Source organism: Micropterus salmoides, unplaced genomic scaffold (genome assembly GCF_014851395.1).
Source record: "Micropterus salmoides isolate LMB-PRFRI ecotype aquatic unplaced genomic scaffold, ASM1485139v1 Ms_hic_scaffold_7, whole genome shotgun sequence".
Lineage (NCBI taxonomy): Eukaryota > Metazoa > Chordata > Actinopteri > Centrarchiformes > Centrarchidae > Micropterus > Micropterus salmoides.
The window spans coordinates 20,225,288-20,242,864 of record NW_024044459.1 but is presented as its reverse complement, the minus strand read 5'-3'; the positions used below and the strand labels follow the sequence as shown (position 1 = coordinate 20,242,864).

The following is a 17,577-nucleotide window of genomic DNA, read 5'->3' as shown; positions in this document are numbered from 1 at the left end:
CTGCAGACTGCAAATTATCTCCTGGCAACAGAAAGTGTTGCCCCCATTACACATGGCATGGCTTTCATCAGGGTTGGGAGTTTTTTCTCATGGCAGCTACATGTAGGCCGTAGCCTTCATCACTTAAAATATTTGATGCTAATGCAATGTAAGGGACAAGTATTTTAAAATTCAAACATGTGTGTGTGTATGTGCTCACATGCTACAGAAGAATTATTAAATTGTACATGTATGTCTGAAGCTCACAACTAGAACATCCTATTATTTTTCATACAATCTTTTCATCCCTCAAGGATGGTTGGTGAAATTGAAGTGTTGTTATTATATTGTGGTGTAAAAATTGTTTATGTTTCCTCACTCTTACCTAAAGGTTTAGATTGCATTGCAGCTAGCTTATTCAGTTATGGCTGAATTTGCCCCCATAGTGTCAATAGTGGTGATTGATCACCCTAATCCAATCTGGGTTCCTCTGCTTGTTCTGTCTCTGGTCCTTACCTTTTTTTGTCTTTCCCTCAATGTCTTTCAGCTCCTCCTGAACCTCATTTCACAAAGTGCATATCAAGGGACCTGGAGACATTCCGATGTTGGTGGAGTCCAGGCAACTTCCACAACCTGTCCACCCCTGGAGCACTCAGAGTCTTCTACAATAAGAAAGAGTGAGTGTGATTGCCATTTCACCGGGAGACTGGAAGCAATTGTTTCCCATTTGGAGCACTTTGTGTATCTGAGTGTGCATGTGCGAGTTCCATTAAAGACAGTATAACCTATCATTTCCCCCTTTGCTTCTATTTCTCTTCCTTCTTTCACTGTTTCCCTCCTACAGCTCGCCCACCAGTGAATGGAAAGAGTGTCCAGAGTACATCCATTCAAATAGGGAGTGCTTCTTCGATGCAGAACACACATCCGTTTGGATTACCTACTGCATGCAGCTCCGCAGCCAAAACGTCACCTATTTCAATGAGGATGACTGTTTCACTGTAGAGAATATCGGTTAGTAACAAACATTTGTGCATATATCCAGATTTTTGTCCCATGAATTAGGTAAATTCAACTTTGCATTTCAAGTGAACTTTGTAAAACATGTTCTAGCATAATTTTTTCTCCACATGTAGAATTAGCAGGGCTGTTAATAGGAGGAGAATTATTACAGATTATTATGTAAATGTATTCAGACACCACAGATCACCTACACAAAAGGTTTCCAAGAAATGGTAGTTGCTGCTGCACATCAGCTAATCCAGCAAATGCCGAATGCTTCACAAATAACACAATCAGACACATGGGTTCACACAGTAGGTGTTTTGATGTCTGACGGCCTTTATCTAACCAGGGGTCTCATTTATAAGCAGTGCGTACATACAGGGCTGGAAATGTATGCCACTTCCCAAGCAAAATATATAAAAAACAAACTTGACGGGAAAATGTGCGGTCCTGTAAGTAAACTCTGAACCATGCGTACGCACATAAAGAGGAGAAATGAGAAACGGCGACTCACATGGCAGAAAGATGAAAGGGTTTGAAATTAATAGGCCTAATATTGTGTAAAATAAATCGAAATTTTACAATTGAGTATTGTAGGCTTAAACCTTTCTGAATAAACAAACACCTGTTTGATTGACTTTCCCTGAAGTGTGCAAAAAAACTATTTAAGATCATTTGCATCGCACACAAAAAGAACCACATTTAGGATAATAAACACAAATGGAGATATGTTTCTGCAAAAGAACGCCTCAAATATGTACAGTTTAATCAGGAATCAGGAAGGCTACTTGCATGCAGTGCAATTTATTCTCATAAATAAGGTGAGCAGGAGGAGATATTACATTTTAATTTGTTGCCGTTTTCAGAGCGTCAGTCGAGCAAATCCGAGAGCATAGTTTCATATATTGTTATCAGATGTTCGTTGCCTTATTGAGCCAACGTGTGGATGTGATGCGCTGCTTGTAAGAACACGTTATGGAATTTACAACACTATTTTATTAAGTAAATCTTTCAGCTCATGTCATTTACAACAAGTCATATTTCTTTTAACTCATCTGCAGCCTCATTAAGTGAGTGGACTGTTTGTGTAGCCTAAATAAATGATTAAACACAAGTGGAATGCATTTTTTTTACTCTCTTTTCAAAAAAGGGAATCCAAATTAGTACCTGGGTCGTCCCATCTTGTGTGTGTGTGTGTCCCTCCAGCCAGTGACGTCATTCCTCAAGAGGAATGCCTGTTCCTGCAGAGCGGTTACAAAGGGGTAGAGCTCCGGTGCCCCCTTTGCTCCGTTTTTTTACACACCAAACAACATGCTTCAGCTTCAGCAAAAGGAACGTCAGTGTCACACTGAGTTCAATTTTGTTTAGTAGCTTTTCTGTCAAAATTTGCTTCCTTTTCTTCCCACAGTCAGTATGTGTTAATATTAATGAGGGGCGTTTCACTGACCATTGATAGGCAACTATGGGCGTTTAAAAAGTTGGACATGAAGCTCCCTCACATGCGCTATTTCAAGTTGATTGTGATTTATAAAGGGAACTTGCTTACAGATGTGCGTACGCACGGGTTTATACGTGAATATTTTTTGGCGTACGCCATTTTTTGCTTTTGGGCTTAGGTACACTTTTAGTGAGGTTTCTATGCACAGTTTTATAAATGAGACCCCAGGAATGTAGAAGATGCTGATATTACTGTATGGTTACATGGCAATGTCATATGTTTGCTGACACCTCTTCCACGAAGAAACCTACCTTTGTTTATTAGCTCTCCTCACATTGCATGTGCTCTGTAAATTGATACAAGGCACAGCATGCTAGCTCATAAACAGTCATACAGTATAGGTGACCTCCACCTATATGCTATTTTAATTGATTTATAGAACATATATGTTAGTTTCTTTGATTAACTATAAGTCTTTATTTGTTCATCTACATGTCATCGAGTGCATTCAAGGCCATCAATTAATTTACTGTGTTCAATGATATAAATGATATATGATATAAATGTTAAAACGGATCTTTTGCTCTTTTTTGCAGTACGTCCTGACCCACCAGTGTCTCTAAACTGGACCCTGCTCAATGTAAGTCCCTCCGGGGTAAGTTATGATGTCATGGTCAACTGGGAGCCCCCACCCTCTGCAGACGTCAGTTTGGGCTGGATGCGCATTGAGTATGAGATACAGTACAGGAAGACAAATACCACGAACTGGAAAGCAGTAAGTTTTCTCTCTTACAGTGGGTACGGAAAGTATTCAGACCCCTTTAAATTTTTCACTCTTTGTTTCATTGCAGCCATTTTCCAAAAATCAAAAAAGAAAAAAGAAAAACTGAAATATCACATGGTCATAAGTATTCAGACCCTTTGCTCAGTATTTAGTAGAAGCACCCTTTTGATCTAATACAGCCATGAGTCGTTTTGGGAAAGATGAAACAAGTTTTTCACATCTGGATTTGGGTATCCTCTGCCATTCCTCCTTGCAGATCCTCTCCAGTTCTGTCAGGTTGGATGGTAAACGTTGGTGGACAGCCATTTTCAGGTCTCTCCAGAGATGCTCAATTGGGTTTAAGTCAGGGCTCTGGCTCCATTCAAGAACAGCCACAGAGTTGTTGTGAAGCCACTCCTTCGTTATTTTAGCGGTGTGCTTAGGGCCATTGTCTTGTTGGAAGGTAAACCTTCGGCCCAGTCTGAGGTCCAGAGCACTCTGGAAAAGGTTTTCGTCCAGGATATCCCTGTACTTGGCCGCATTCATCTTTCCCTCGATTGCAACCAGTCGTCCTGTCCCTGCAGCTGAAAAACACCCCCACAGCATGATGCTGCCACCACCATGCTTCACTGTTGAGACTGTATTGGACAGGTGATGAGCAGTGCCTGGTGTTCTCCACACATACCGCTTAGAATTAAGGCTAAAGGTCTCATCAGACCAGAGGATCTTATTTATCACCATCTTGGAGTCCTTCAGGTGTTTTTTAGCAAACTCCATGCGGGCTTTCATGTGTCTTGCACTGAGGAGAGGCTTCCGTCGGGCCACTCTGCCATAAAGCCCCGACTGGTGGATTGCTGCAGTGATGGTTGACTTACTACAACTTTCTCCCATCTCCCGACTGCATCTCTGGAGCTCAGCCACAGTGACCTTTGGGTTCTTCTTTACCTCTCTCACCAAGGCTCTTCTCCCCCGATAGTTCAGTTTGGCCGGACGGCCAGCTCTAGGAAGGGTTCTGGTCGTCCCAAACGTCTTCCATTTGAGGATTATGGAGGCCACTGTGCTCTTAGGAACCTTAAGTGCAGCAGAAATTTTTTTGTAACCTTGGCCAGATCTGTGCCTTGCCGCAATTCTGTCTCTGAGCTCTTCAGGCAAGTTCCTTTGACCTCATGATTCTCATTTGCTCTGACATGCACTGTGAGCTGTAAGGTCTTATATAGACAGGTGTGTGGCTTTCCTAATCAAGTCCAATCAGTATAATCAAACACAGCTGGACTCAAATGAAGGTGTAGAACCATCTCAAGGATGATCAGAAGAAATAGACAGCACCTGAGTTAAATATCTTTTTTAATAAATTAGCAAAAATTTCTACATTTCTGTTTTTTTCTGTCAAGATGGGGTGCTGAGTGTACATTACTGAGAAATAAAATGAACTTTTTTGATTTTTGGAAAATGGCTGCAATGAAACAAAGAGTGAAAAATTTAAAGGAGTCTGAATACTTTCCGTACCCACTGTAACTTCTCCGCCTTTGTCCTTTGCTTTTATGCACATTTGCATGTCCCGACACATGTAAACACACGCCTTAAAACTTCACAAAATACCTGTGTGCACATGCACAAGCTCACACAAATGTAAACACTCATGCAGCCTCTTTAAAGTAAATTGTAGGTAGGTCATACAGTGCACAGTGTCACGTTTCCTTTACCCTCCCCCCTGGACTCCTGTGGTTAAAATGCAGTGCAGCTTTGTTGGCAAGGCAGTGCACGCCAGAGCAAGGCCCTCTGGGAAAACCTAGCCTCTCTGAAGGAAGTGAAGGGAGGGTTCTGTAGGTCAGAGGCCATGGGACCTTGAAGAGGCTCATATTCATTACCGCCTGGCCAGCTAGTCTAACAAATCCTGTTATAGAGCCCTTATTTATGACAGTATGTCCTCTACCCAATATAACTGAAATGCCTCAACAATTGTACCTTTGGAAAGGTCTCCGTTACAGGTACCAAAAATAAACATAGACTTCTTGACACCCTGTTTAGCTTCAGTCATCTTCGTTGTAGCTGTCTATGTTAGGTAAGCAAAAGCGGAATCCTTTTCTAATTAGTTAAAACACAGCAAAGTTTTGTCTCTCTCTCCTTACATGTTTCTTTATTCCAGTTGAAGATCCAGCCACACACCCAGCAGACAATCTACGGTCTGCACATAGGAACAGAGTACGAAGTGCACATCCGCTGCAGGATGCAGGCCTTCACTAAGTTTGGAGAGTTCAGCGACCCCATCTTCATTCTAGTGACTGAGATTCCCAGCAAAGGTCATGGTGGGTCATGGGGTGGAGCAATCAATCTTGTGGTTAGATGCAATAAATAATCATTGCTTTATTCAGGTCAGACAGACACAGCACACCACTGTGAACAACCAGGAACATTGTTGTTGTGATGACAACTATGCTGATGGTGATGATAGGTTCTGTTTCATCTCGTTTATTTAGAGTCAACTTTCCAGCTCACGCTGGTTTTTGTTTTCGGGGTTGTGGGCATCCTCATAGTCATCATGATAATTGTCGTCTCTCAGCAGCACAGGTAGGAACAGACTCTCTTGCTCTTTTATTCATGTACACCAACAGTGTCCAAAAAAATATTCAAGCTCTACTGCATAAACGATGGCAGTTACAGCGGGCCAGATGTTGGCAAAATCAGCAGCAGATTGTTGCTGAACAGCTCTTGGTAAACTGACAACTGTGAACAGATTATCTTCATCATATCCTTTTCTTCTTCCTGCCGTTGCAGATTAATGATGATTCTGTTGCCACCAGTTCCTGCTCCCAAAATTAAAGGCATCGATCCAGAGCTGTTAAAGGTACATTACTGCTGTCTATTATTCTCCCTTGTCTGTATTTATACTTATGTGAACGTACATACTAGACCACAACCTATACATTGGCATAATATCGGTGTTTGTATGGCATACACACTGTATGTTACAAGAAATTGCAGTACTAAAGATGCCAAAGATGCTTTGTGTTTGTGGTAATTCAAAACACTGTCACCACCTACATAGTTCATCCATCAGAGAGCACAGAGAAGGTTATTGTTCAACTGTAAAATGTCCCAGTATTAAAACTTTTTAATATGTCAATTTTGTTGGATTTATGTTATGGATTTATTTTACAAAGCAAATATTGGCTTATATGAAGTTTTATAAACTAGATTTGGGAGCTAAGGCCACGCCTCAAACTCATCCACTCTCCGCACACCAAGTACTTAAGCACACCTTTTCCGTTCACCTCCCCTTGACTTGGCTTTCTCATGAGCGTGACAAACAAACAAAATCACTTACCTCAAACGACAGACTCAGAAGTCGTTCTCAATCTTTCGGACAACAACATGTTCGACGAGCATCTAACATCAGATATACCGGAGTCTTCGCCTTCTCTCGAACAACTTCGACTGAAACGTCGGCTGCATTCAGCTACTCATATTCCCCAGCGATCACAGCTACGATCTCCGACAATTCAAATATTGTCGGGCCTTCGCCTGCCAGCAGCTCCAGGGGGAGATCCCGGCTTCGGCGCTCCGAGCTCAGTACTTCCGGTTTATCAACGCTACTTCCGGGGCAACGACAACAGCAGACCATCTCCAGTGTCACCCTCTTCACGCAAAAGATTGTCGCCGGTAACCACATCGAACTCACTCCACCGATTAATCCATCCTCACATAGTACTTACACCAGCAGTATTTTGCTCCCCTTTTTCTTTGTACCCTGACAATATAAATTCAGTCTTCCCGGACCGCAGGTCAGAGCTGGACGATTACCTGTCCCTAATCTTAGACCTGGCCTCACAGTTTGGCGACAGCGGTTTCCATCTACCACGTCTTCTTTTCGTCTCAAGCTGCCAGCCGCGTGCAGCAGTTCAACCAAGGGACATACTGGGGCACCCTAGACCCCATGCTTATTGACGCGTCTTTGCAGCACGACCCTCGAACTGCAACCTTTGCGGTGCACCACCAGATCCAGTCTCAATATGCACCATCACAGTCTACTACTCTGTACCTTTACGGTGTCGACCGAAACAGCCCGGCATCGTGTAGAATCGTAACGTCTCCAGTCAATACAGTATTTAAGTCGACACGTACGCCTTCTTTTCGTAACTAGATTGCTAAATAAATAAATATAAAAAATAAATAAACTTTAAAATTAATAAATAAAATAAATAAATAAAAATGGTTTGCTTGCAGCCAAACACGCAAGCAATACAACGAAAGAAAGAGAAGAGCACGCCTTTTTCTCCTCACGTGCCTGCACCATAAACTGTATAATAAAGCCCTGCACGCGCTGCACACCTTCTGCTACAGTCTAAGGCACGTTCGCCTCTGTTGCAAGTTTCACCACAAGCTCGGGTTTCTGTCGCTGTCATCTTCTGGTACCATCTAACACTTTGCCGTACATTTTTATGTGCTACTCCCACACGTCCGCCTACTCAGTCAATGCAATACTCAACCATTCCATTGCCCTCATCCGCACCGCAGGACAAGGAGCCTGGCCATCCAAGGCAGATATCACCAGCGCTTCAAAGTGTTTCCCATTCACTCCGACTACTGGCACCTTTTCGGCGTTCTCTGGAAGGGCGCTACTACTTTGCAGCTCGTCTAACCTTCGGGCGTAAGAGCAGCCCAAAACATAAAGTGAAATAAATAAATAAATAAATAATAAGATATAACTAAATCTAATTAATTAATAATTAATATATATTGAATAATATATATTTAATATATATTTAACATATATTAACGTCACAGATGACTTCCTCACCTTTTTGCCACCCTCTACGCCACCATCTTATGGCATCAACATCACAACACCGCGCTCCACAAACTCGGAGTCCCTCTCTCCCCAGAGAAAACAGAAGGACCCAACATATCACTGGAGCTCCTGGGCATCACCCTTGACTCAAGGTTACTCCAGGCATCCTTGCCCCCAAGAAAATCCACCACATTTCCTCGCCAATTTTCAATTTCCTTCTGGCCACCATCACACCAAACGCCATCTTCTCTCACTACTGAGCCACTTAACTACACCACCCGGATCATCCCACAAGGTCGGTCCTTCCCGTCGCATCTCCTTTCCATAACTGCTTCCGTCCCATCTCTCCATGACCACATCAAACTAGACGCCGCATGCAATGGAGCTTAAACACAGTTAGATTTCCTTTAATCCCGGAACAGCATCTCCTTCTTCCACGACGATCATCTAGCTCTTCACAGATGCTGCCTCTTCTGTCGTCTGCGGCTACTATGGCGGTAGTTGGTTCGCAGCGGACTGGCCACCCGAATCAGCCCTCCCTCCTTCCCCTACCATCTACGTCACGTACCCAGTCTTTTTGCAGCCATTCTTTGGGGGGTCTAAGCGGTCCAAGAAAATATACTCAGGCTCAGGGCAGTGGTAGACATAATCAACAGAGGACGGTCCCATTGCCCAGACATAATGCAACTCATGCAGAGGCTCACCTTGGTTTTCAGCACAGCGCCATTCATCATCCAAGCCTCCCATATCCCAGGCCACGAAAACACTATCGTTTACTGTCTTTCTCGCTCAGATCGGGTTACCTGACTCCATATGCGGTCCAAGAATCCACTTTCCTATAGGCATTTTTGGCTTCTCGCACTGCTCAGGGTTCACCACCTCCAGCCTCAACTATCATCCGAGTCTATATGCCACTATGGCCCGACATTTCCATACCATCTGCAGACACACTCATTTATCACCTAAAACGCAGCGAAATTAACCAATCCGGTCTGCCGCAACCCATCTACCTCTTCCAACTCTATTCTTACCTCAGTCCGTACGAACCAGTACAATGCTACGCAGACTCGATAATAGCCAGCCGCGCTTCCCCTCAAGATCCTCTGTAGACAGGGACAGTAGCCGCTCTTCTGATTTCACTAACTCCTTCGCCAAATTCTATCCAAATCCGGCATTTCCCCCAAACTCTACTTGGGCATCCATTCCGCATCAGAGCTGCCTCCACCATCTCCAGGCAGGGAATCCCAGACAACATAATCAAATCCTCGGCCGCTGGTCCTCACCAGCATACCTCACTTACATCTGTTATGACCTAAACGGTATCAGAAACGCTCACACACACCTTTCCATCTGAAGTTCTTTTGGGGGTTTCCGCACGTCCACGGACTAAGAGACGGCTCCCCCACTCTGAGTCTCGACTCCACCAGTTCCCACACACCTTCTTGCTGCTCTTCACTCACGCATCCATCGGTGCAGATCCGACTCCTCCCCTTCGTCCCTCACCTGTCTTCCCCTCAACCCTTCATCCATCACACCTCGACCCCTACCCCTCATCCCTTGACCCTCTCCCCCATCCCTACATCCCTCAGCCCACCCTCTGGACACTCGATCCGCTCTTTTCGTACAATCTTTCTCGGCTCCATTACAAGCAATAAACCATTGTTAATCTTCTACGTTCGTAGGCGTGGTCTTTGTTAGTGAAATATAGTCATATAATTTTTTCATAGATCCAATACCAGTCAGACTCAAATACATTTGTAGTGTATTTTATGCACAAAGAGTGAAATTGTAAACATCAATAACAGCTGCCAACACATGGAATTGTGCCTTGTATATTCAGTAAAGTGATTATATAAAGTCTCGTGTAACCACTGTTTTTGATTACATTTTTATTGTAATTTTGATTAAAAACCCTGCTGGGGGTCCATGTGGCTCAGTTGGATGAGGCCCGAAAAGCCACATAATCATCACACCACCTACTGTTCCTTCAATCACGGCCTGTTTATCATCTGTGTCAACTATCAAACAAACAAACAAAAGTGTCCATATATAATTGAAAAGCAAACAAGCACTCTCGCTTTGTGTGAGTAAACAAGAACAGTAGGACCACTGAGGGATAATAAGATGTGAAGAGGGTCTTGGTTCAGCATTCTGTTGTGGGTGTATCATTGCCAAATGATGCGGGATGCATTCAACAGGCAGCCTGTTAGCTATCTACAAAACAACCTTACCCCTGTACCTGAGGGAAAAATAGTCCTGATAGGAATAAATAAATAAATAATAACGCTCGCTCGGGCAAAGGTGAAAAACAAAGCGTGTTGTATTTGTTGCTGGTATTTTTAAAAATGTACATACTATGTGCTATGTACTACAAGACACAATGCTGTGTATAGAATAGGAAAAGGTGACTTCCTGCATCCTGACTGCCATGCATACTTACATACTAATATGTGCACATGCAGAAGGGGAAGCTGGACGAGCTGAATTTGGTCCTGAGTGGTGGAGGAATGGGTGGCCTGTCCACTTATGCACCAGATTTCTACCAAGATGAGCCATGGGTGGAGTTCATCGAGGTGGATGCTGAAAACGCAGATAATGGAGAGAAGGAGGACAACCAGGGCTCAGACACCCAGAGGCTCCTGGGTCAGCCCCAACCCATCATCCACCACATGAACACAGGGTGCTCCAATGCCATCAGGTACTGCACAGATTCTCATGTAAAGGTCGTGTTTCCGTGCTGCCAGATGGCTGTACAAATACAAATTTCATCTTGTTTCTTTTCCTGTGTTCCAACTGTTTCCCTCTTCCTTAGTTTCCCTGATGATGACTCAGGCCGGGCCAGCTGTTATGACCCAGATCTGCCTGACCAAGACACCCTAATGCTGATGGCCACCCTGCTGCCAGGGCAACCTGAGAACGTAGAAGCCTCGTTTGATATTGTAGAAAGAGCCCCAGCCGCAGAGGGAGTCAAAAAGCCCCTAGTCCAAACCCAAACTGGAGAGCCTCAGACTTGGGTCAACACAGACTTCTATGCCCAAGTCAGCAATGTGATGCCCTCTGGAGGAGTGGTGCTGTCTCCTGGCCAGCAACTCCGAATCCAGGAGAGCACATCAGCCACGGAGGAGGTAACACAAAAGAAAGGGAAAGAGCACAAAAGCAGCGAGGACACTGATCAAAAGAAGCAGAAGGAGCTGAAGTTTCAGCTGCTGGTAGTGGATCCTGAAGGAAGCGGCTACACCACAGAGGGCAATGCTTGGCAGATCAGCACTCACCTTAGCTCCTCGATGCCTGGCGAGGGGTATCAAACCATACACCCTCAGCCAGTGGAGACCAGACCTGCAGCCACAGCAGAGAATAATCAGTCACCTTACATTCTTCCTGACTCTCCCCAATCTCAGTTCTTTACCCCTGTTGCAGACTACACAGTGGTACAGGAGGTGGACAGTCAGCACAGTCTGCTCCTCAACCCGCCTCCCCGCCAGTCTCCCCCTCCCTGCCTACCACAGCACCCACTCAAGGCCCTACCTGCTATGCCCGTAGGGTACATCACCCCAGACCTGCTGGGGAACCTCTCGCCATGAAATGACAATGCCATTAGGTGTAAGGTTAATTCACCAGGAAGTCCCCTGCGGTCACATAAGCCTGTTTCTACCTGATTCCTGCTGGAAACCAAATAACTTGCAGCACACAGTTTGGATGAGAGTGTACAGTTGTTTGTTTGTCAGAGGGTGCTGAAAGAAAGATGTGAAACGCTGCAAGCTGTATTATTGATTCTTTTACACCTGCTACATCAATTAATTTGATGCAGAGGCAGCCAAAAGTAAACATACACAATGCACAGTTTGCTTTCTCTGTTGACATCCATGCACAAGACACATATTAAAGGCTGAGACTGATTGTAATGAGTCACAAAGTATTAGCTGACTGCTCGGATCGCATTACATCTCTGGCTAATTGTGTTTAGAGCAATGACATAGTTGAAGTCTTAATCTTTCAGAGAGCTGTTGTGTGTATGATTGATTGGGAAAAGACAAGCACATTCTAGTCATGTGTTTCACACCACACCGAGAAGGAGTCCTTGCTGTCGTTGATACCTCTTGCTGGCAGAGGTGTTTTGCTGCTCAATTCTGGCTTATTTTATATTCTTAAATTTCTTATCTCATCCTGCCTTATTATTAGTACTTCACTAGAGATCTATAGTATTAGTGTATGTGTGTGTGTGTGTGTGTGTGTGTGTGTGTATATATATATATATATATATATATATATATATAGAGAGAGAGAGAGAGAGAGAGAGAGAGAGATTTTTATACAAAAGGCATTAGCTAAAGGAAATAATATATACATACACACCCTACACAGTTGAAATCACTATGCAGTTTAACCTTGCATTCCTGGATTCATTCTTTTTTAATGGTATAATATTCCTATATTTGTGAAGAAGTGGCCAAATGTAGATTATATGATGTCAAGGATTTCTTTTTCTCTACAGCCACAATAGTTTAATAGAAAAAATATTTTCAACAACTGAAAAAAACATTCAGTACAAATGCAGCACAGTCACAGAAACATGAGTAATCGGGACTAAAAATACCATCAACAATAAAAACGTCCAAATATACAAAGTAAATTTCCTTCCTTGGGGGATATTGAAAGACATTCTGGGAAATTAAGGACAACACTAACTAAAGTAGAAGAGGAGATGAATAAAAGGGATCGTAATCTAATTCCTGGAATGCATTGAATGGTACAGTGTGTTTATAATAGTTGTGATGTTTATTTTCATTGTATTCTGACATGCGTACTGAGAACATTACGCTTAGTGCGCTTAACAGCGGTTCTTGTAGTAAGAGGAATGGTTTATTCAGATTAATTCACAACTGAGAGCCGCTCAGTACAAACAGTGCTGTACTACACTGAGCACCACCAAGTGCCTTGCTGAAGGGCGCATTGATATAGTTATTATAGCAAAAGGGAAGGGACATAAACACCCATCCAGCAGTTCAGAGAAACCAGATATTGCATTTCATCCTGTAACAGCAGCCAAGTCTCACCTCTACAACCATCACTCGCCCATAAAGTGAGCAAGCTTTGTATTTGGGAGTTGTATTCTTCTCATGTTGCATTGTTATGGCAGGGACAGCAACTGGAACAAGTTGAAAGACTCTTGAAAGTAGCTGTAATTATTTAGCTAACGTTTAATACTATTACACCGTGTTGACAAACTGTGCCTATGATAGTGGTATTGCCTTGCCATTTCTGTGCTAAACGATGCTTACGTAATTAGGATTTGTGCATCTATGCATTGCTATGTACTGGCAGGTACTGCTATATATTGGTGAATCATTGTAGAGTATCTCTGTGCATAGAAAATCCTGCACATGTACTAACACAGCAACATGCGTACATACATACACACAACACACTACATCAAAAACATTTGCCTTAATTGATGTTTATTCTGCCTTCCTGACAGTCATAAGAATTATGAGCTGAAATTGTAGAAAATAGTTGCAAGGTTGAACATTTTCTGAGGCCACTGAACTGTAATTTTCACATTTATGATCCTACTCGTAAAGCTCACCACAGTTTCCAAACCAAAAATGTTGATATGGACAAGTACTTGAATTCCAAGTTCTGGTAGAGCAACAAATAAATAGATAGATGTGAGTATTTTATGACATTATAAGCAAGAATATGTTTCTTAATAAATTATTTAGTCACATTAACTTGTAGTGTAAGCTTGCCCTTTGTTTATTGACAGTCTAAGCTTTGCTTGTGTGGGCGAGAGGGTAGCAGAGGAGACCTTTTGTAAAGGGTTTAGGCTCCTTGTGTTTTCACCCTATGAATTCTGTCATAAAGACTATGACAATGTGGTTCTGATCAACACAGCAACATAGCATACTGCATATAATAAGCTATCTCTGCGTAGGCCAATAGAGGCTGTGCGATGTGCGTGGTTTTGTGATACAACACAATGAATTTCCATTTCAACAAGTCTATGAATGAGTCAGGAGTATTATGATTGTATTAACATCAAGGCGGCCTCCTTCACAGCGCAAAGAAGACACGTCGTGCCTTTGAATTATGTTGTTGGAATCATCCTTGAGATAAGCAGGCTAATGGATAGATGTGCACATTGCTGGTTTTTTTTGTCAGAAGAGAGACAAAGCAAGAGCCATACAATGACAGTTTCTACAAATGTGAATATGATAAATGTGCCATTTCTCTCTTTCTGTCTCTCTTTATTTTAAAGAGCCCAGTGTTCTGATGTTGCTACCTGATGACACCAGCATGTCAATGCTGTTGCAGAAATGTCTTAATATATTTACTAGTGCTGTAAGATTACAAATATATATATATTTTTACGTCATTTATGTTACTAATCACAATATATTGCTGCTCGGTACATGTATTTTTTCTGCATTTAGCCTTACTTTGGTGATGTTGGGATGGGGGGGGGGGGGGGGGGGGGGGTCATTCAAGAGAGTGCGATGATCACTGTGTTGTGTCCAAGTGGTAATGTTTTGTGATGAAACCTGCAAATTGGATGATACTGACATCGGAAAACGGTCTGTTGCTTGGGAGAAATGGGAAGGAAAGACTTTGATGCCCCAAAGTCGAGCTGCAATACAGTCAGCTATTGATGCTCATCCAATGTTCACAGAGTTTACACCCATCCAAAGATCCCCAGAAGGCTCTTTGGGTATATGAAGGAAGATCAGATAATGGGAAAAAGCACGGTTAAAGTTCTGTTTCAGTTGTACCGTGGTTATTGTGAATGTGTGCAAACTGGAATATGCAATGCAATTATGATATTTAGGAAAAGTTGTAAAAACAAACAAACAAAAAAAAGTTAAATCACTGAAAGTATTTTTTAAAGATTACAGTGAGGAAGATGAATTGGGAGGTGCTTTTCTGTTCAAGCTTACTGTATAGGTGTTTACTACATTGTGTCTGCAATTTTTTTTTCCAGTTCACAATGAGCTCTTTCTTAATGTAGTGTTTAAACGTTTGCAACTGTTATGTCAAGCTTAGAAATGTTACAGACACTTTAGAGCAAGCACTTTGTACACATATATATCTGATGGTTAAAATAGTATTCAGATTTTGTATTTTGGGCTAAATCAAGTCTATAAATTACTTGTTATTATGAAACAGCATTATGTTTTTTTATTCAGCACAATAATCAGACAATGACAAACCTTCATTATCAATAAGCTTCAGCTTTGTCCTACAGAGTTTATGTTTATAGGACAAATTTTACACTGCCAGATTGATAGAATGATGTACTGTAATGTAGTATTTAATGTTTGCTATAAGATTTATGGATAGATAGAGCAGATAGACATAGTATTTTATGAAAGCCATACCGAAATATAGGCAGAGTGAAATAGTTATATTGTAACTCTACACACTCTTACATTTCTCCCACTATGTGATTTCAGAATTTCATGATTGAAAAGTGCAAGGGGCTCCAGTGTTTGATAATGATGTGTTTTGGCCTCCAGCTTCTTGGTTTTGCATCAGTCCAAGGGGGGCTTTTGTCGCACTGTTAAACCTGGAAGTAATCGTAAGAGCTGGAATTTGGACTAGTTGTAACTCTTTATCAAACAAAGAGTGTTCACAGCACACAAGACATTTTTCAGCTTGTTGGGGAAATAGTTTAATTCTTGACTTGACTACAGCGTATACACCATGTTTTTCTATGACTGAGTTCAGTGGCTCCACTCTATATTTCTATTCACGTGTTATTTATTTGTCTGCTTGGAGCCCTCTGATCACCCAACCTCCTTATTTGACAACAGTGGATGGTGCAGCATGAGTAATGTGTTCTCTCACATGTGTCACCCAAGCTCATAAAACTAGAAATATTCAGTCAGAATTGGAAACAGCTGCATTGCGGTTGCAAGTGTGAAAAACGCAACACCGCAATTGATCAGTTTGCATTTCCATTTGCATTAATTGGTTTGACTTTGCACAATATTGTCCAGCCTCAATCATATTTTCAAATGCTCTTGACCTTGGAGCCACTGTCCTTGTCAGTTGCCTGCTGTTATACTCAAGGCCAAGAACTGTGTGTCGATCTCTGATGATTTGAGTGTTTATCTTACCAGATGAGCCTTTCTTGTGTTGGATTTGTGATCAATAAGCTTTCAACGAATTACACAATAAATGTATATACAGCATCTCAATCATCTTGTGCATGTTTTTTTATTTATCATCAGGTGTCTCCGGAAATAAAAGAAAACACTAAACTAGTATGTTTTTTAATGTTAATAATGTTAATAATGCCAGGAATTGTCGTGTTTCTAAAACCGAACGCTTCTTCAGATTCTGTACACTTACTGGACTTATTGTTTCATTTAAAGTCATAATTAGTGTTGGAAATCTGAACTCTGTTCACAAGACCTGCCGAGAGTGTCATTAAAAGTACGCAAGCAGCATACTGCACGGCAAAGGTTAGCTCAGATCAGCACTCAGTGACAGTCCAAGATGTTAATGAAGAAAATGTACAGCCCACTCTGGCCTGAAAGTTCAAATACAAATGGATTTGTGTATGCGTGGCTGAGAGAGAAAAATAGGATCTGTGTGCATGTATATGGCAGTAGGGTGGGGAGTGCACACATGTTTCTGAGCAACAGAGGGGCACTTTGTGTGTACGAATGAGTTCGTAAGTGTATGGTTCTCTATCTCTCTCTCTGTCACTCTCTCTCTCTCTCATTGCTGCTGGAGTAAGTGGAGAGGAAACGGCTGCAGAAACAGTCGTGCATCGTGGGGCAAGCATATCGGACAATTAAGACACAGGCTGTGTATTGCGCTGCTCTGTGTGGGGCTGATTGAATCAGAGAGGCAACCACTCACAGCTCTTCGTCTCAGGACATTGCAGGTAATTACCCATAAGTCACTGTTCCCCTGTATTGGATCTTCAGCCCAATTACGCCCACACAAGCCCACCCCGGCCTCATTTATTACCTCCGGTTGCTTGTTGACCTTTTCAGACACACAGTCCGACAGGCAATTCAGATACATTACACTGAGCATAGGGTGTTGCACTTTAAGCCTTGAAGAGAATTTCACAGGTTTTGAGCTGTGTGTTTACATCATTATGTAAGTGTCAGCATAGAAAGGTGAGCTTAAGAAGTCAGTATTACATGCATTCAGTGCCATTATAAACACAAACAAACAATACCACAATAATAAACAGTAGTTTTCTTTCTTAATAGAATAAAGCTAATTTCTTGTTGTTTTCCATTGTTCTACAGTCTACCATCAGTATTATCGATACAATAAGTCTATCAATCTACAATGTGTGTATGCATGTAAGCCACAAGTTATAGTTAAGCTATATGTGTTAATATGTAAATGCTAAGTACTTGAGTAGCGCCTTTCTAATCTTTCCGACCACTCAAAGTGCTTTTACACTACATCACCTTCACACTATTCTAAGCCGGAGGCTAAGGTGCCATATGCCATCATTAACAGAAAGACACATTCATACACCGATGGCACAGCTATCAGAACCAATTTGGGATTGAGTATTTTGCTCAAGGATACTTCGACATGCACACTTGGGAAGCCTGGGATCAAAAGCACATACCTTCT

At 42.2% G+C, this 17,577-nt stretch overlaps 1 protein-coding gene across 1 annotated transcript in view; it reads left to right on the top strand.

Moving 5' to 3' along the window:
- The window catches only part of ghra (growth hormone receptor a), a 36,538-nt gene extending 24,839 nt beyond the window's left edge, over positions 1 to 11,699 (top strand). Inside the window, exons 3-10 of the mRNA XM_038704747.1 lie at positions 527 to 656; positions 824 to 990; positions 3,016 to 3,194; positions 5,329 to 5,488; positions 5,660 to 5,750; positions 5,958 to 6,027; positions 10,434 to 10,669; positions 10,784 to 11,699. Of these exons, the coding sequence (XP_038560675.1) occupies positions 527 to 656; positions 824 to 990; positions 3,016 to 3,194; positions 5,329 to 5,488; positions 5,660 to 5,750; positions 5,958 to 6,027; positions 10,434 to 10,669; positions 10,784 to 11,552 (1,802 nt within the window). The 3' untranslated portion in view covers positions 11,553 to 11,699. The remainder of the gene's footprint in view (positions 1 to 526; positions 657 to 823; positions 991 to 3,015; positions 3,195 to 5,328; positions 5,489 to 5,659; positions 5,751 to 5,957; positions 6,028 to 10,433; positions 10,670 to 10,783) is intronic.
- The last annotated feature ends 5,878 nt before the right edge of the window (positions 11,700 to 17,577 follow it).